We start from the raw sequence: 16,366 nt of genomic DNA, 5'->3' as shown, positions 1-16,366 counted from the left end.
ATTATCCATGTTACAGGGCAAGACTTCTGAAACATTCAGAGGACAGGGCTGGAGTTCCTCGGCTGTTACAACACTGGAGAGGGACTCAACAACATTGGTTAAATCAGACTGTGTACAGGGCAAGGTATCTGACACACTTGCTGACGAGGACAATATTTCAATGGCTTCTGCTTTGCTGGGCAGAAATTCATCAAGTTTTATTAGAGCAGACTGTAATTCCAAAACAGCTGCTAGACAAGTGAATATTACTGCAACACCAACTGAGGTAAGCAGTGCTTCAGCCTCCTCTGCTAGAGGGTTTAAAGTATCCAAAATACTGGGTGAAGCATAAGACTCTGTGACCACAGCTTCACTGGACAGGATCACTGAACAGTCCATATTGCAGGGCAAAACCATGGAAGCACCTGCTGGACAGCATAATGATTCTGTGACCTGAGTTTCATTGGAGAGATCTACTGCACAATTCATGGTACAGGGCAAATTTATTGGAAAATTTTCTGAACAAGGTAATAATTCTGCGATTTCAGGTTCACATAGCAGATGCTCTGAGCTATTCACGAAACTAGAGCGAGGTGTAGAAACAGGAAGATCAAGACACAATGTTTGCGCATCTGCTGGATCAGACCGGAGTTGAACTTTATTAACACAGGTAATTTCTGCAGAAGTGTTTGCAGAGACAGGCAAGATTTTTCTGGTGTCTGTTTCACTAAACAAAGAGTCATGAGTACTGGCTAGGCTGGACTCGGAAGTCAGCAGGACCTCTGGATTCTCTGCTGAGAAATTTGCGCAGGGCAAGGTTAAGAATGTATCAGTGGCTTCTGTTTTACTGGGAAGTAACACTGAGTTATCCATGGTACAGGGTGGAATTGCAGGAACTTCAATTTCACACAAAAAGAGCTCCGAATCACCTGCTGAATCAGCCAAAGGTGCTGAAGCAGGCGGGTCAGAACGCCAAATTTGCGAATTCGGAATCACAAAAAATCATCCAAAATCAGTTCCCACACATCAATCAATGGAGCCACAAAGTCATACTCACACACACCAGTTTTTATTAGGTTACAGGCAGACTTAATGCATGCATTCAATACCAATTCACTTTTTGCACTGTAAAATTGACAAAATGAACTTGAATCATTCTTCCATTCATTGACCAGAGCTTCCATCTCTCCTTTCTCAAATGGAGGATTCCAAGCATACTTAACAGGCAGATCATGGTTTGCAGATATGATTGTAGCAGGGACATATATTGGGTTAATTAGCAGGTGATTGGCAGATTCCTTATTCCTAAGAATCTCCAATACCTGTAGCAAGTGCTGAACTGTAGTGTATGCAAACTTTCCTTGCTTTACAAAGAAGTTGATTTGTTCAATACTCTGTAATATCTCCTCATAATCATACTCAGATAATTTTTTTAAACAAAAATCTTTATTTTCCCTAGCCAGGGAGGAAAGTTCATTAGTAGTTTCATAAGTCCATTTAACTCCCCTGAAAGACAATTGCATTTCATTATCTGTTAATGGCAGAATCTCATTATAGGTCTCAGTCGCTAAGGATAACGACTCTGCAGATCGGACACGTTTCTTAGAACGTTTGCGTTTGGCCTTAGACCCTGCTGTTTTCCCTGCTGTTCTTGGTGATTTATTCAAGGCTGCAGGAAAATTATCAGTAACACCTTCTGCTTGCTGAACATTTTTGCAAGCAATTGACGGAGTAGCTGATTGACCTGCTGCCAGGAGTTCATTAAGAGGAAAAGGCAATGGATCTATGCGCAACCAGTTATGGATCACAAACGCTAGAAATTCCAGCGGTCTTTCTTTCAAATCGGAATGATTGAGAACATCAAATGCCCACTGGAATAATTCCCCTTTAAACAAAATATAACTTAGTTGGAGTGCCCAGGTTGAAACAGGAGTCGCTTGGAGATCAGGATTGGCCAGGAACCTGGCACATTCAGAGAAAAACTCATTTTCTGTTTCAGAGCTAAGTTCTTCAAATTTCTTAAAGGAACAGGAACCATAATTAACAGTGTCATACTTTCTGGGAATCCCCCCCACAATGGGGATTGGTAATGGGGTTTTCATAATGTAAGGCTTGGTGGTGTATTCTCCACAGTCAGCCTGCAACGCATGAGCTGGCGTGGAGGAGGTACACACACTAGCACAAGGAAACAGGCTATCCCTAGTATAGTGGAGGGGAGGACTGACTCCAATAGAAGATTGTGGCGCACAGAGCCGGTGCAGATCTGACAGCCACAAACAATGCTTTCGTTATAACGTCTCAGCGCAAAGTAGCGCTGAGCGCATAAACCAGAACTGAGGAGATCAGGACAGGTAGACAGAATGAACGCTTGCTAGCTAGCGGCTACTTAGCGACAGCAAGCGTCCAAAACCAGACAGACTGGAATGAGGCAGCCAATGCGATGCGGCGATGGCGTGCCTCACAAAGACAGGACAGGATAGTCAGAAAATAGCAGGATTAAGATAGATGAACGTAACACAGATAAATATACAATAAGTATGTTTTCCTAGCGTATTACAATTACAGCTATCAATGAAACTATTTGTAACGTCTGACTAACATATGTATATATCGACAATGAACCGATATATGACATAAGCAGGAACGCTGACTAGGAATGGAGTAACACAGGGAACAGGACTCAGAAGGATTCGCTATCTCTTCGCAGAGATGAACGCAATCCACAAACGGTAACAGAACAGGATTCAGAAGGATTCGTTATCTCTTCGCAGAGATGAACGCAATCCACAAACAGTAACAGAACAGGTTTCAGAAGGATTCGTTATCTCTTCGCAGAGATGAACGCAATCCACAAACAGAACCAGGAGCAGGGTAACTACCTCAGCACGGGTGGTCACGGTACGCGCAACCTACCAAAACGTGCTGGAAAGCTGACTAACTGCACACAGGATATAAACAGTTCGTGTACGTATACATCAGCGACACTGATGTATCAACGTAACACAAATACAAGGAAAATAATAAACGTGCTGGTATGCATATATATTGGCAATGAACCAATATATGATGCAAAGACCAGCAAAGTATCTTTATAACAAGAAACACGATCGGGGGCTAAAGCGACAGCAAGGCAGGCTTAAGCTGAAGCTATGAAAACCCAAGGAAACCCTGCAGGAAGCAGATCTTTATACTGAGGTCATCCAATGGGAGCAGACATGCAGATTCCCACACAGGTGAATGATAATCAGTCACAAGCTGACAGCAGGGAAAGACAGACAAAGCTATGCAGCTTGCATGGAAATAGATCAGAACTGCCTGAGCTGCAGCACTACTACTTCCAGTAATAGCTGCTGCAGCAGCGATCATTACAGAGGTAAGGTGAAAGAGGCTGCTTGCTGATCACCTTTTTTAGCCGATTTGGTCACTGAGGGGAGAGATGAAGGACCACCGCTGTTTGCTACAGCGGTGATCGTTCATTCGTGGGGGGTCTCTAATTGGCTACAAAGGAACACTTTCCCTTTCACCAATTAGTAAGGCAGCTAACAGTGCCGGAGGGTGTGCTTGGAAGCGCTCCCGATCATGCACAGCAGGGCTGCAAGCATAGATATACTGTAGCAGTGGAAATAGTGGTTAAAAAGAAATAAACATAGCAGCCTCCATATCTCTCTTGCTTCAATTGTCCTTTTAAGTGACAGTTTTTTATCAAGTCAATGTAGTCTGCATTTTTCATAAAATAGATGGCTAGACTCAGATTTTATCTGTGCAATCATATGCTGGTCATTGTGTACTGCCAATTAGTCATTTATTTTTACCCATTTTCTTTCAGAAAACCATCATTGAAATATCTGAGAACACAGTAGCGTGCATGGACAGACATGATCATCAGCAGAAAGACAACTCTTACAGGATTGAAACAATTGGGCAGAATATCATCTTCAAGACTTCTAATCTGACCGTCACATATGATCGGAAACTGACCGTTAACGTTGATTTGCAACCACCTACTGAGGTATGTAAGTATGTCCTGTACATATACAATATGGAAATATTGCATAGCAAAGGGGCTAGTGTGCTACAGAAAATACAGAACACCCATGCTGATATGCTGGCTGGTATTATTATGGAAATAATATTGTCAGGATCTATCCTGTAGCATGTTATGTTTGTTGCAGTGGAACTGCAGCCGGGCAGTTCTGACTGGTAACAGTAAAAAAGGGCGCAGGAGGCTAGTGGACAAATTGGGCGCCGCCATTCACTCCTATAATAATTATCGTTTACTGGGCGCCGAACAGGAAAAAAGGGCACCAAGAATAATAACGTTTTCCAACGGCGCCCGAAGATTTTTCATGTTTTATAACTGCTTGTGATGATTTACGTTTCTTATTTCAATAAAACATTATTTTAAATGTTATCCCTTACTGTTTGTAAAACATTATTATTCACGAAACAAAGCGATCAGTACGTAATGTAAATTGTAATATATTTTATCCCTTACTGTTTTTAAAACATTATTCTACACACAATACAGTGAGCACTAAGGAGGGTCTTAGGTTTAGGCACCAACAGGGGGGTCTTAGGTTTAGGCACCAACAGGGGGGTCTTAGGTTTAGGCACCAACAGGGGGGTCTTAGGTTTAGGCACCAACAGGGGGGTCTTAGGTTTAGGCACCAACAGGGGGGTCTTAGGTTTAGGCACCAACAGGGGGTCTTATTACATCAGATTACATGTATTTTGGGGGGAAACACTATGGCAGAGCTCAAACTTCCTTGGCAGCCCTTTTACACCACTGCTAAGGTCATGTATATTTGGCCCCGCCCATTACCATGCCCACATTCTGTTGCTTTGCCACACCCCTTTTTGGCATGGCACAGGTTCCTCCTTAGAGGCGCATTAAGTTTTTGTCCCCGGGTGCTGAAAGCCCTAGCTACGCTTCTGCTGGACACAGCCATCACTGTGGTGTGATTGGCTAGTGCTCCAGCTAGTTCTGTTTCTGTGGATGTGCATATAGCTGCGGTTGCTATTAGTTATGCTCCTTCCTGTTTGTCTTGTCTGTGCCTGTGTAGTGGTTTGCTGTCGCTGGGGCAGCGATTAGATTGGCAAACATTCCTTCCTGTCTGTTTGTTTGTCTGTCCCTGTGTAACTAGTGTGGTGGACATCAGATGCTCAGTGCTGCTGTCGCACTGAGCAATCATTGTGTCTTATTTATTGTGGCAGTTATTGGAAACTCAGAGCTGTGGTTGCTCTGAGCAATCTTGCTCTCTAGTCTATAGTTCCTATAGATTGGACAGCTGCCTGCTCACTGCCTTGGTGTATCATCCTAGCTCCTGTAGAACTGACAGCTGCCTGCTTACTACTTAACTTATCTTCATAGCTCCTTCTGTGATCTGTGTAGTCCAGCCTCCAGCCTCCTTGTTTTGGTAGTTTGGTTCTGGTAGTACTTCTGTCTTCCCAGCCAGGGGCGCCGCCAGCATACAGACGAGCTCACACTATGGGGGACCTCGCTCTGCTGCTGGCAGCGGGCGTGCAGGTAGTGCAGTCCGCACAGGCACCAGGTGGAGCTCTAGGAGGGTGGACGTAGCAATGGGGGAGCAGGCAGAGAGAAGTTTCCACTTACCTGCCTCGATCCTGCACACAACTTCTATCTTCATCCTGTTCTGGCATCTGCCGTTATGGTAACAGCGCCCCCTGTGATGACATAACCGCATGTCATCACAGGGGGCTCTTACCGATGCTATGCGCACCAGGACAGGAAGGAGGTAGAAGCTATGTGCAGGATCGAGGCAGGTAAGTGGAAACTCTTTGCCCACTCTCCCGACGCTGCACCCACCCTCCTGCCTATCTAACCTATACTGGGGGCATTTACCTATCTAATCTATACTGGAGGCATATACCAATCTAACCTATACTGGGGGCATATACCTATCTAACCTATACTGGGGCATATACCTATCTAACCTATACTGGGGGCATCTACCTATCTAACCTATACTGAGGGGTACCTACCTATCTAAAGTATACTGTGTGCACCTACCTATCTAACCTATACTGGTAGAATCTACCTATCTATCCTATACTGAGGGGTACCTACCTATTTTACTTATACTGCGTGCACCTACCTATCTAACCTATACTAGGGGCACTTACCTATCTAGCCTATACTGCAGCACTTACCTATCTAACCTATACTCCGTGTACCTACCTATCTAACCTATACTGCGTTCACCTACCTATCTAATCTATACTGTGGGCACCTACCTAACTAGCTTATACTGCTGGTACCTACCTATCTAACCTATCCTGCGGGCACCTACCTATCTAACCTATACTGGAGGCATTTGCCTATCTAACCTATACTGGGGGCAACTATACTAGCTAACCTATACTGGGGGAACCTACCTAACTAAACCTATACTGGAGGCACCTACCTATCTAACCTATACTGGGGCAAATATACTGGCTACCTATATTGGAGGCACCTACCTATCTAATCTATACAGGGGCACCTACCTATCTAAACTATACTGGGGGCAACTTTATGGGCTACCTATACTAGGGGGACCTATAGCTGGCTACCTAGACTGCAGGTACCTATACCTGTCTCCACGTTGAGGGTACATTTTGCGCCCTAGCCCTGGGTGCAATTTAGCCTAGAAACTGCTAGTATTTGGATCCACCCACATCATATTTTGGTCACGCCCATTTTTCGTGGCAACACCGCTTTGTTTGGAGGTGTACCTATCCACTTTTTGCCGCGGGGCGCTTTGCGCCACTTACTTCATGGATGGGGGCCTCAAGTTAAGGACTGCTTGGGGACACCAAAACCTTAGCTGCACCCCTGTTCCCGTCCTCAATCCTTATGCTTTGCACACTGAAGTCCTGGGGGTAACCGTAGTCTAGTAGGTGTAACTCCGTTTCCCATTTATGCAGGAGCTTGTCTATAGGTGAAGAGCGTGGAGGGAGATTGGGGCATAAGGACTGAAGGAAGGCAAGAGATCTGTCAGGCCTTACAAATAAATACAGCAAATATGCTGAACTGAATGCGGAGGAAATACTACTTAACGGGGTGAATGTATACTCTGGACTTAGAGAAACTGGATACATTTATCATCATCAATAAAATAAATGTCATGATTGTTACATTAGTTACCTATACTCTTCTATTCTGGTTTGCATTACATTGTACATTTGTCCAGGTCTTGTTCACATTGCGTTCCGTCCGCATGTCCGTCCGCGTTTTTCATTCCGATTCCCGGCGATTACCTGCGCGCTGCTTTTTTTGTGAACCACTTTTCTAAGCGGTTTTGCAGAGCGATTGCGTTTTTTCACTTCCTGACTTCAGTTAGGAAGTGAACTCTTTGATCCGGAAAATAATAAATACAATGTATTTATTCTTAAAAACACTAACACAATTGCTGCACAAAGCAATATTGTGAGCATTTGCGGTTTTCCTATACCTTCCGTTGAGGCAAAATAGCCTCAAAAATGTCCCATGCACCGCTCTTCTGAGTGGATTGGAAACGAACCGCTCAGATGTGAACTGTCTCATAGAGAATCATGGTGTAAGCGCTTTCAGGGCGTTTTTGAAAAAACGCCCGCGCTTAAAATTTGCCAAAAACGCCTCTAGTCTGAACGAGCCCTCAGTGTCCTTAAACCTGCCTTACCTTGTGTCATTTGGAAGGAGTGAGGCTAATCCTAGAATGAGCAGGTCTTAAAGGGAACCTGAAGTGAGAGGGATATGGGAATTTCTATATTTCCTTTCTCATAAACAATACCAGTTGCCTGGCTGTTTTGCTGATCCTCTGCCTGTAATACTTTAAGCCATAGACTCTGAACAAGCATTAGATCAGGTGTTTCTGACAAAAATCTGAGAAGATTCGCTGCATGCTTGTTTCAGTTGGGTAATTCAGATGCTAATGTAGCCAAGTAGATCATCAGCAGGACTTGCAAGAAACTGTTGTTTAAAAGAAAATAAATATGGCAGCCTCCATATACCTATCATTGCAGTTTCTCTTTAAAGTGATGCTGAAATGAAAAAAAATTATGATTAGAGATGGTCCGAACTTCCGCTTTCGTGTTCATGAACCATGAACTTGCGAAAAAGTTTGCGAACACGTGAATCAAGTGAACCGCAATAGACTTCAATGGGCAGGCGAATCTTAAAACTACAAAAATTGTTTCTGGCCACAAAAGTGATGGAAAAGTGGTTTCAATGGGTCTAACACCAGGAGGGGGGCATGGCGGAGTGGGATACATGCCAAAAGTTCCTCGGAAAATTACGTATTTGACACAGAGTAGGGTTATAATCCCTAAAGGGCAGAAATCACATTGCATTCCTAAATTTAAGGCATAAAGTGTTTTAAAACATTTTGCATGTGTATACATGGATCAGGTAGTATAAGTAGTGTATTGCTTCACACTGACAGACCAAACTCACTGTGTAACGCTCCGCAAACAGTTGTTTGTGTAATGATGGCCGTGCTGGTGTGCACGATGGCGAGCGTGCAGGCGATGGCGGTTTTCAAGCCCATATGGTCAGGCTGAGGTAGCTCAACGACAGAACAACAGTGACTGTCCACTGTCCAGCTGATCAAATTTGGTCTGTCCACAATGAAGCAACAACCTTATTATCTTGGTTGTGCCCCCCAACACACTCATATAGGTCATTGCTTCATTGTGATACGCAAGCCCCTTCACTGCGGCAAGGTAACGATCATAAAGGGGAATTTACACATGTACTTGCCTATTGTTTTGTTGTTGCAGCTGCAGTGCAGCCAGAAAAATTACACTCACCAGAAAAATAATTGTGTGGTAGCCTTAAAAATTCAGGAATCCACCTGGAGTCCTTGACCCTGTTGGTGGTGGCAGAGAAGGCAGTCAAGCGGCCTGCAGGCAGTGTTGCTGTGTGGGGACTGACTTAGTCTTCGGGCAGGCAGCAGCGGCGTGCAGGCAGAGATGCTGTGTGGGGACTGACTTAGTCTTCGGTCAGGGAGTAGCCCTTCGGTATCCATGCTTAATTATTTTTAATAAAGGTAAGGTGCTTAACACTTTTTTGACCTAGGAAACTTCTCTTGTCAGTGACAATGCCTCCTGCTGTGCTGAAGGTCCTTTCTGACAGGACGCTTGAGGCGGGGCAAGCCAGAAGTTGGATGGCAAATTGTGACAGCTCTGGTCACAGGTCAAACCTGCGCACCCAGTAGTCCAGGGGTTCATTGCTGCTCAGAGGGTCTATATCCGCACTTAAGGCCAGGTAGTCGGCTACCTGCCGGTCGAGGCAATGTTGGAGGGTGGATCCCGAAGGGCTAAGGCGAGGCTTTGGACTGAAGAAAGTCTGCATGTCCAACATCACCATCTGATCACTAGAGTGTCCTGTCTTTGCCTGCGTGGACTTGGGAGGAGGAAGAGGATTACTGGCACCTTTTTTCCATTGTGCTGTGACATCACCCTTAAATGCACTGTAAAGCATACTTGCCAGCTTGTTGTTCAAGTACTGCATCCTTTCTGCCCTCTGGTAATTTGGTAACATCTCCGCCACTTTGTGCTTATACCGAGGGTTTAGTAGTGTTTCCACCCAATACAGGTCATTCCCCTTGAGTTTTTTTTATACAAAGTTGGTTGCCAACCTACTAGTCATCTCCTCTTGCTCTTCCTCAGTGAAATCGGATAAGTTCTCCTCCTCCCCACAGCCACGAATAGAGTTGGGCCGAACGGTTCGCCGGCGAACCTGGTTCGCGCGAACCTAGGTGGTTCGCGTGCGGGTACCGCACGCGAACTTTATTGCGGAAAAGTTCGCCCCATTGCGGTTCGCCCCATAATGCACTGAGGGTCAACTTTGACCCTCTACATCACAGTCAGCAGGCCCAGTGTAGCCAATTAGGCTACACTAGCCCCTGGAGCCCCACCCCCCCTTATATAGGCAGGCAGCGGCGGCCGTGGCCACTCGTGTGCCTGCATTAGTTAGAGTAGGGCGAGCTACTGCAGTCTCTCATAGGGAAAGATTAGTTAGCCTTAGCTTGTCCCTGGCTGCATACCTGTTCATTGATCCTGCCACTGCATACCTGTTCATTGATCCTGCCACTGCATACCTGTTCATTGATCCTGCCACTGCATACCTGTTCAGTGATCCTGCCACTGCATACCTGTTCATTGATCCTGCCACTGCATACCTGTTCATTGATCCTGCCACTGCATACCTGTTCATTGATCCTGCCACTGCATACCTGTTCATTGATCCTGCCACTGCATACCTGTTCATTGATCCTGCCACTGCATACCTGTTCATTGATCCTGCCACTGCATACCTGTTCAGTGATCCTGCCACTGCATACCTGTTCATTGATCCTGCCACTGCATACCTGTTCTGTGAACCCACCACTGCATACCTGTTCTGTTCAGTGGACCCGCCACTGTATACCTGTTTAGTGAACCCGCCACTGCATACCTGTTCTGTTCAGTGGACCCGCCACTGTATACCTGTTCAGTGGACCCGCCACTGCATACCTGTTCTGTTCAGTGAACCCGCCACTGCATACCTGTTCTGTTCAGTGGAGTTTGGTGTGTCAGTGTGAAGCAGTACCTTAATTACACTCCCTGATTGATGTATACACATGCAAGATGTTTTAAAGCACTTTAGGCCTGTCATTTAGCATTCAATGTGATTTCTGCCCTTAAAACGCTGCTTTGCATCAAATCCAGATTTTTCCCGGTGACTTTTGGCGTGTATCCCACTCCGCCATGCCCCCCTCCAGGTGTTAGACCCCTTGAAACATCTTTTCCATCACTTTTGTGGCCAGCATAATTTTTTTTTTTTTTCAAAGTTCGCATCCCCATTGAAGTCTATTGCGGTTCGCGAACTTTAACGCGAACCGAACCTTCCGCGAAAGTTCGCGAACCCGGTTCGCGAACCTAAAATCGGAGGTTCGGCCCAACTCTAGCCACGAACAATACCACGGGAAAGGTGAGCAGCACAAGCCCCCTGCGATGCCTGCTGCAGTTGTTCTTCTGCCTTCTCCTCAAAGCCACCTTCCTCCTCTGTCTCCTCTTCCCCAGACGACAGCTCCTCTTCCTCCTCCTCTTCTGTGATACCGCAGGTGTTGATGACAAATCTGGTTCTGGTGATGGTTCAAACAACTCTTCCTCCTCTTCCTGTTCACACTCCTCTACAGCTTGATCCACCACTCTATGCACGGCATGCTCAAGGAAGAAAGCATATGGGATCAGGTCGCTGATGGCACCTTCACTGCGACTCACCAGGTTTGTCACCTCCTCAAACGGACGCATGAGCCTGCAAGCATTACGCATGAGTGTCCAGTACTTTAGCCAGATAATCCCCAGCTCCAAAGAGCCTGACCTTTGAACGTAGCTGTACAGATACTCATTGATGGCTTTCTCCTGTTGTAGCAGGTGGTCAAACATGAGGAGCGTTGAATTCCAGCTAGTCAGGCTATTGCAAATCAAGCGCCTCACTGGCAAGTTCTTTCTGCGCTGAGTATCGGACAAGCGCGCCGTGGCCGTGTAGAAATGCCTGAAATGCCCACACATCATTCCTGGACTGCCTCAGGACCTCCTGTAAGCCTGGAAACTTGCACACAATTCTTTGGATTATAAGATTCAGCACATGTGCCATGCAGGGCACATATGTCAACCTGCCCAAACTCAAAGCCGAAATGAGAGTGCTGCCGTTGTCACACACCACATTGCCGATCTCCAGTTGGTGCGGGGTCAGCCACTGATCCACCTGTTTGTTAAGAGTGGCCAGGAGTGCTGCTCTTGTCTGACTCTCAGATTTGAGGCATGACATGTCCAAGATGGCATGACACTGTCGTACCTGGCATGCGGCATAGGCCCTGGGGAGCTGGGGTTGATCAGTTTGAGAAGAGAATGCAGCAATAGAGTAGCACTCAGCTCAGGAGGAGGAGGAGGATGACCGTGAAGAGGATGTAGCAGGAGGAGAAGGAGAGGAGGTGGCAGCAGGCCTGCCTGCAAGCCGTGGAGGTGTCACCAGTGAGTCTGCTGCACAGCCAGGTAGTCCATGCTTGCCAGTGGTCACCAGGTTGACCCAATGTGCCATATAAGTAATGTACCTGCCTGACCGTGCTTTGCAGACTAGGCATCCGTTCCATGGCCAGATGGACCCTTGATCCAACACTTTGTGCCAGAGATGACACCACTTGCCTTTCAACATCACGGTACGGTTTGTGTATGATCTTTTTTGAGAAATAATTACATCCTGGTATCTTCCATTATGGTGTCCCAATTGCCACAAATTTTTGGAAGGCCGCAGAGTCCACCAGCTGGTATGGTAATAGCTGGCCAAAACTGGTAAAAGTTCAGCCAAGCCAGCTGTCAGACGCCGGGCAAGGGGGGACTGGCAGACATTGGCTTCTTCCGCTCAAAGATTTCCTTAATAGACACCTGGCTGCTGTGGGCAGAGGAGCAGGAACTGCTCAAAGGGAGAGGCAAAGTGGAGGAGGATGGCTGTGAAGGTGCAAGGGCAGCAGAGGATAAAGCGGCTGAAGATGCTGCACCTGGAGGAGGAAGAGGAGGCGGAGGGTTTTGCCTTTGTATGCTGCTTTTCCTCATGTGCTTAATCCCATTGGTGTTTGTGATGGGACATTAAGTGCCTCGTAAGGCTCTTGTCCTTACGTGGGTGTTGCTTTTTCCACAACTCAGTTTTTGGTGGCAGATAGTACAGATGGCATCATTGTAATCTGAGGCAAAGACACACAAAAAAATGCCATACTGCTGATCTCTGTGATGACGGCATTTTGGTGATGGTGGCAGCAGCTGGCATTGAGGGGGTTTTGGCTGGCTGTCACTAGGTGGCGGTACATGCTGCCGGACACTTTCACAATCGGTTATCGACGAGCCCCCCCCCCCCCTGTTTCTTACAGCAACTTGTCTCCTCCTCTCTGACTCCCCCTCTAAACTGTCCCCCTGTTCATCTTGTCTGTTGGGAACCTAAGTGACATCCATGGCAGGATCATCATCATCATCCTCCTCCTCCACAGATTCGCTTGTATCAGACACCTCCAAAATTGCACTAACAACAGCTACTTCATCATCCTCATACCTTACGTCCATAGTGAGGCCTAACTCAGACACATGAGGTGTTCTCTAACATCCTCAGCACCTTCATCTTGTAACAATAATGGTTGTGAATTAGTTAATTCTCCACAAACATGTGAATAACTCCTCCGACAGCTCAAGTGCAGTGGCTGTGGTGCTTGTAGTAACGGTGGTTGCTGCCGGCTGAGTGTTAAGTGATGTGCCCGCATCAGAGCAGGAGGAGGAAGATGTGTCATGGTTCCATGCAGAAGCTGAGGAAGATGATGGGTTCTGTGTTTAATAGTCAACTACGTACTGACATTCTTGGGGGTTGATGGTCCATACCTTCTTAACACTACTTTGGTCGAGGGCCGCACAAAATCACACCAGCATGACCTCGAGCAGAACTGTGGGGAGGCCTGCCTATGCTTGTTATTTTTTCCATATTGGATGGGGGGGGGGGGTGGGTGTATGTGCAGTAGTACTCCATAGTATTCAATTAGACAGTGTGTGTAATCACAAAGAGGCACTCAATCAGTGTTGAATACACAGCAGCTGTGTGTGTGTGTGTGTGTGTGTGTGTGTGTGTGTGTGTGTGTGTGTGTGTGTGTGTGTGTGTGTGTGTGTGTGTGTGTGTATCAGTGGGCTGTGTACTTTAACATACACAGAGATATCCTAGATATCCTATAGTACGTTCAATCACAGATACAGTTGCAAGCTAGCATTGCTTATGATACACAGTGTGCTGGCTTGCTTGCAATAGCTAGAAGACTATAGTATGACTACAAGGGCCAGCAACTGACTGTGGCCTGTATGTAGAGTGTAACCCACACAGACATCAATAACCAATACAGTTGGAAGCTAAGCACAGCTTATGATGATAGACAGTGTGCTGGCTTGTAATATAAGAGGATAGTAGAACTTCAAGGCCCAGCAATGACTGTCTCTGTGGGCTGTATGCAGTGTGTCACCCACAAAGAGAGCTATGCTTTAGTAAGATCAATCACACAGATGCAGTGGGAAGATATGCACTGGTCTAACACAGTGTGCAGTCACACAGATGCAGTAGAAATATATGCACTGGTCTAACACAGTGTGCAGTCACACAGATGCAGTAGAAATATATGCACTGGTCTAACACAGTGTGCAGTCACACAAATGCAGTGGAAAGATATGCACTGGTCTAATACAGTGTGCAGGCAGTCAGTGGGACTACAAATACCCAGTAGACAGCAACTGTCTGTGGGCTGTATCTATGCAGCGTTACCCACAAAGAGAGGTATGCTTTAGTAAGTTAAATCACACAAATATGTATCTATGCGCCTGTGTCACACACACACACACACACACACACACCTACCCCCCCCCCCCCCCGGAGCCGCTCAGGGCCGTTTTGGGGGGCTGGAGGGGTCGCAGCATGAGGGGAAAGCTACGGCCACACTTGGCGGGTAGGGGGGACCTCGAGCTCTCTCCCCTACAGCTCCTCTCCAGCTTCAATAACCATATGTGTGCAGCGGCGGACAGAAGCAGCTACATACCTTCCGTGCGCCCCTCCCCGCCGAGTGCGGCCATAGCTTTCCCCTCATGCTGCTACCCCTCCAGCCCCCCAAAATGGCCCTGAGTGGGCCCGGGCCCCCCCGCGGGCGCATAGGCTGCAGCCCCTATTGTTACGCCCATGATAGCAGCAGCAGACAGAGTGAGAACATGGCCGAAGCTGCTGCCTTTTATATGTGGAGGTGGGGGTCCAGGAGGGAGTGCAGCCTGATTGGCTGCCATGTGTCTACTGACTGTGATGTTGAGGGTCAAAGTTTAGCCCATTGGCAAGTATAGGAGGCGGAGCGAACATGCATAAAAATTCGCTATTCACGCGGCCGCGAACCGTTCGGGTCATCTCTACTTATGATATAATGAATTGTATGTGTAGTATGGGTAATTCAACATTAGTAGCAAAGAAAAGAGTCTCATATTTTGATTTTCAGTTATATAGTTTTTTTTTTTCTTTAATAACATTGCATCATTCTCTAATATTTGCAGTTTATAAATTACACTCTGTATATTTAACTACCTAACGTCCGCGTCATGCCAATGGGCGTGACCGTGGTGGCAGCTCCAGGACCTCCTAACGCCAATTGGCGTAAAGTCCTGGAGCTGTGGTTTCCCAGGGAACGGCCGCGCAAATGCGAGATCGTTCCCTGCCAGTTCACGGAGCTTGATCAATCTGCTAGCCACTGATTGCAGCTAACAGGCTGTTTGTAAACCTAAGGGGAAAGTAATTCCCTTTGTTTACATCCGTACAGTCTCCAGCAGCGCTGTATGAGATTGGCGATCCCCGGCCTCTGATTAGCCGGTGATCGCCGTCCTCTCATAGGCTGATGCCTATGAGAGAAGGAGAACAGGACGGATCGCCGTCCTGTTCAATCCTGTAGGTGGAAGGGAGGGAGAAGAGGGAGGGGGACGGAGCGAGAGAGAGCCTCTGAGGCAAGTGCAAAAAAAAATCAAGTGCAGCAGCGATCGGACACCTCCGGCAGCATGTCCCCTTAGGGACAAAAATAGGAGGGGAGTCCGATCACCATGCTCCTTAGCTGGGCTGTGCAGGAGGCTGAAAAGCCTGCACAGCCCAGTGCAGCAGAAAAGGACCTGGTCGTTAGGGGGGTTTAAGGCCTATGTCCTTAAGTGGTTAAACTATGAAACAGAGCAGTGACTGTGTTCCCATTCACTGATTTGTCTACTAATGGTTGGCAACAAGTATGCGTGTGAAAGTGCGCGCTGGAGTGAGCAGGTGCACGCATAGTGGTGATCAAGGCGGGAGGCGTATATTTACGCCACTGGAACGGTAACAGTCCTCTCGCTGGGCATAGATATACTGTCTGGTTCATTAATATGTGATTAAATAATACCTTTCACATTCAGTCTCAAGCTGCTACAACTTTTTGAGGAAACTTGCTGAAAACCATGGCAACAGAATATGGCTTGGTGTTACCGCATGAGGTAATTTAGGTAGGAGCAGTGAAAAATGGCTCCAGGCGCGGGCGCTATAAAAATGGCGCCTCATTGAAAATCATTATTAAATTATATTTATCGTTTTATAAAGTAAAAAAATGGCGCAGACCGTCAAAATGTTATTTATCGGGGTACAAAGTACCCCTTACCCGTTTCCACAAAGGCTTAAATGAAATAAAAACACAACCACGAGCAAAGTATTTAAAATGATAAATATCGTTCAGGCAGGACAAAAAAAGCAGGTTTTAAAACGATACATTTCACAAGGTCTGTGCCGTTAAAACGATAAATATCGGGCAGAAGGGGGCGCCATTATTTAACCGTCGCCATTTTTCACTGGACG

General features: G+C 46.7%; 1 protein-coding gene across 2 annotated transcripts in view; it reads left to right on the top strand.

The window, feature by feature from the left end:
* LOC137537710 (mucin-5B-like) overlaps positions 1–16,366 on the top strand; it is a 192,995-nt gene that overhangs the window by 75,670 nt on the left and 100,959 nt on the right. For both annotated transcript variants that reach the window (XM_068259649.1, XM_068259648.1), the window contains exon 4: positions 3,806–3,988. In XM_068259649.1, the coding sequence (XP_068115750.1) occupies positions 3,806–3,988 (183 nt within the window). The remainder of the gene's footprint in view (positions 1–3,805; positions 3,989–16,366) is intronic.

This window comes from Hyperolius riggenbachi, chromosome 11 (genome assembly GCF_040937935.1).
Source record: "Hyperolius riggenbachi isolate aHypRig1 chromosome 11, aHypRig1.pri, whole genome shotgun sequence".
Lineage (NCBI taxonomy): Eukaryota > Metazoa > Chordata > Amphibia > Anura > Hyperoliidae > Hyperolius > Hyperolius riggenbachi.
This window is presented reverse-complemented; position numbering and strand designations above follow the sequence as displayed.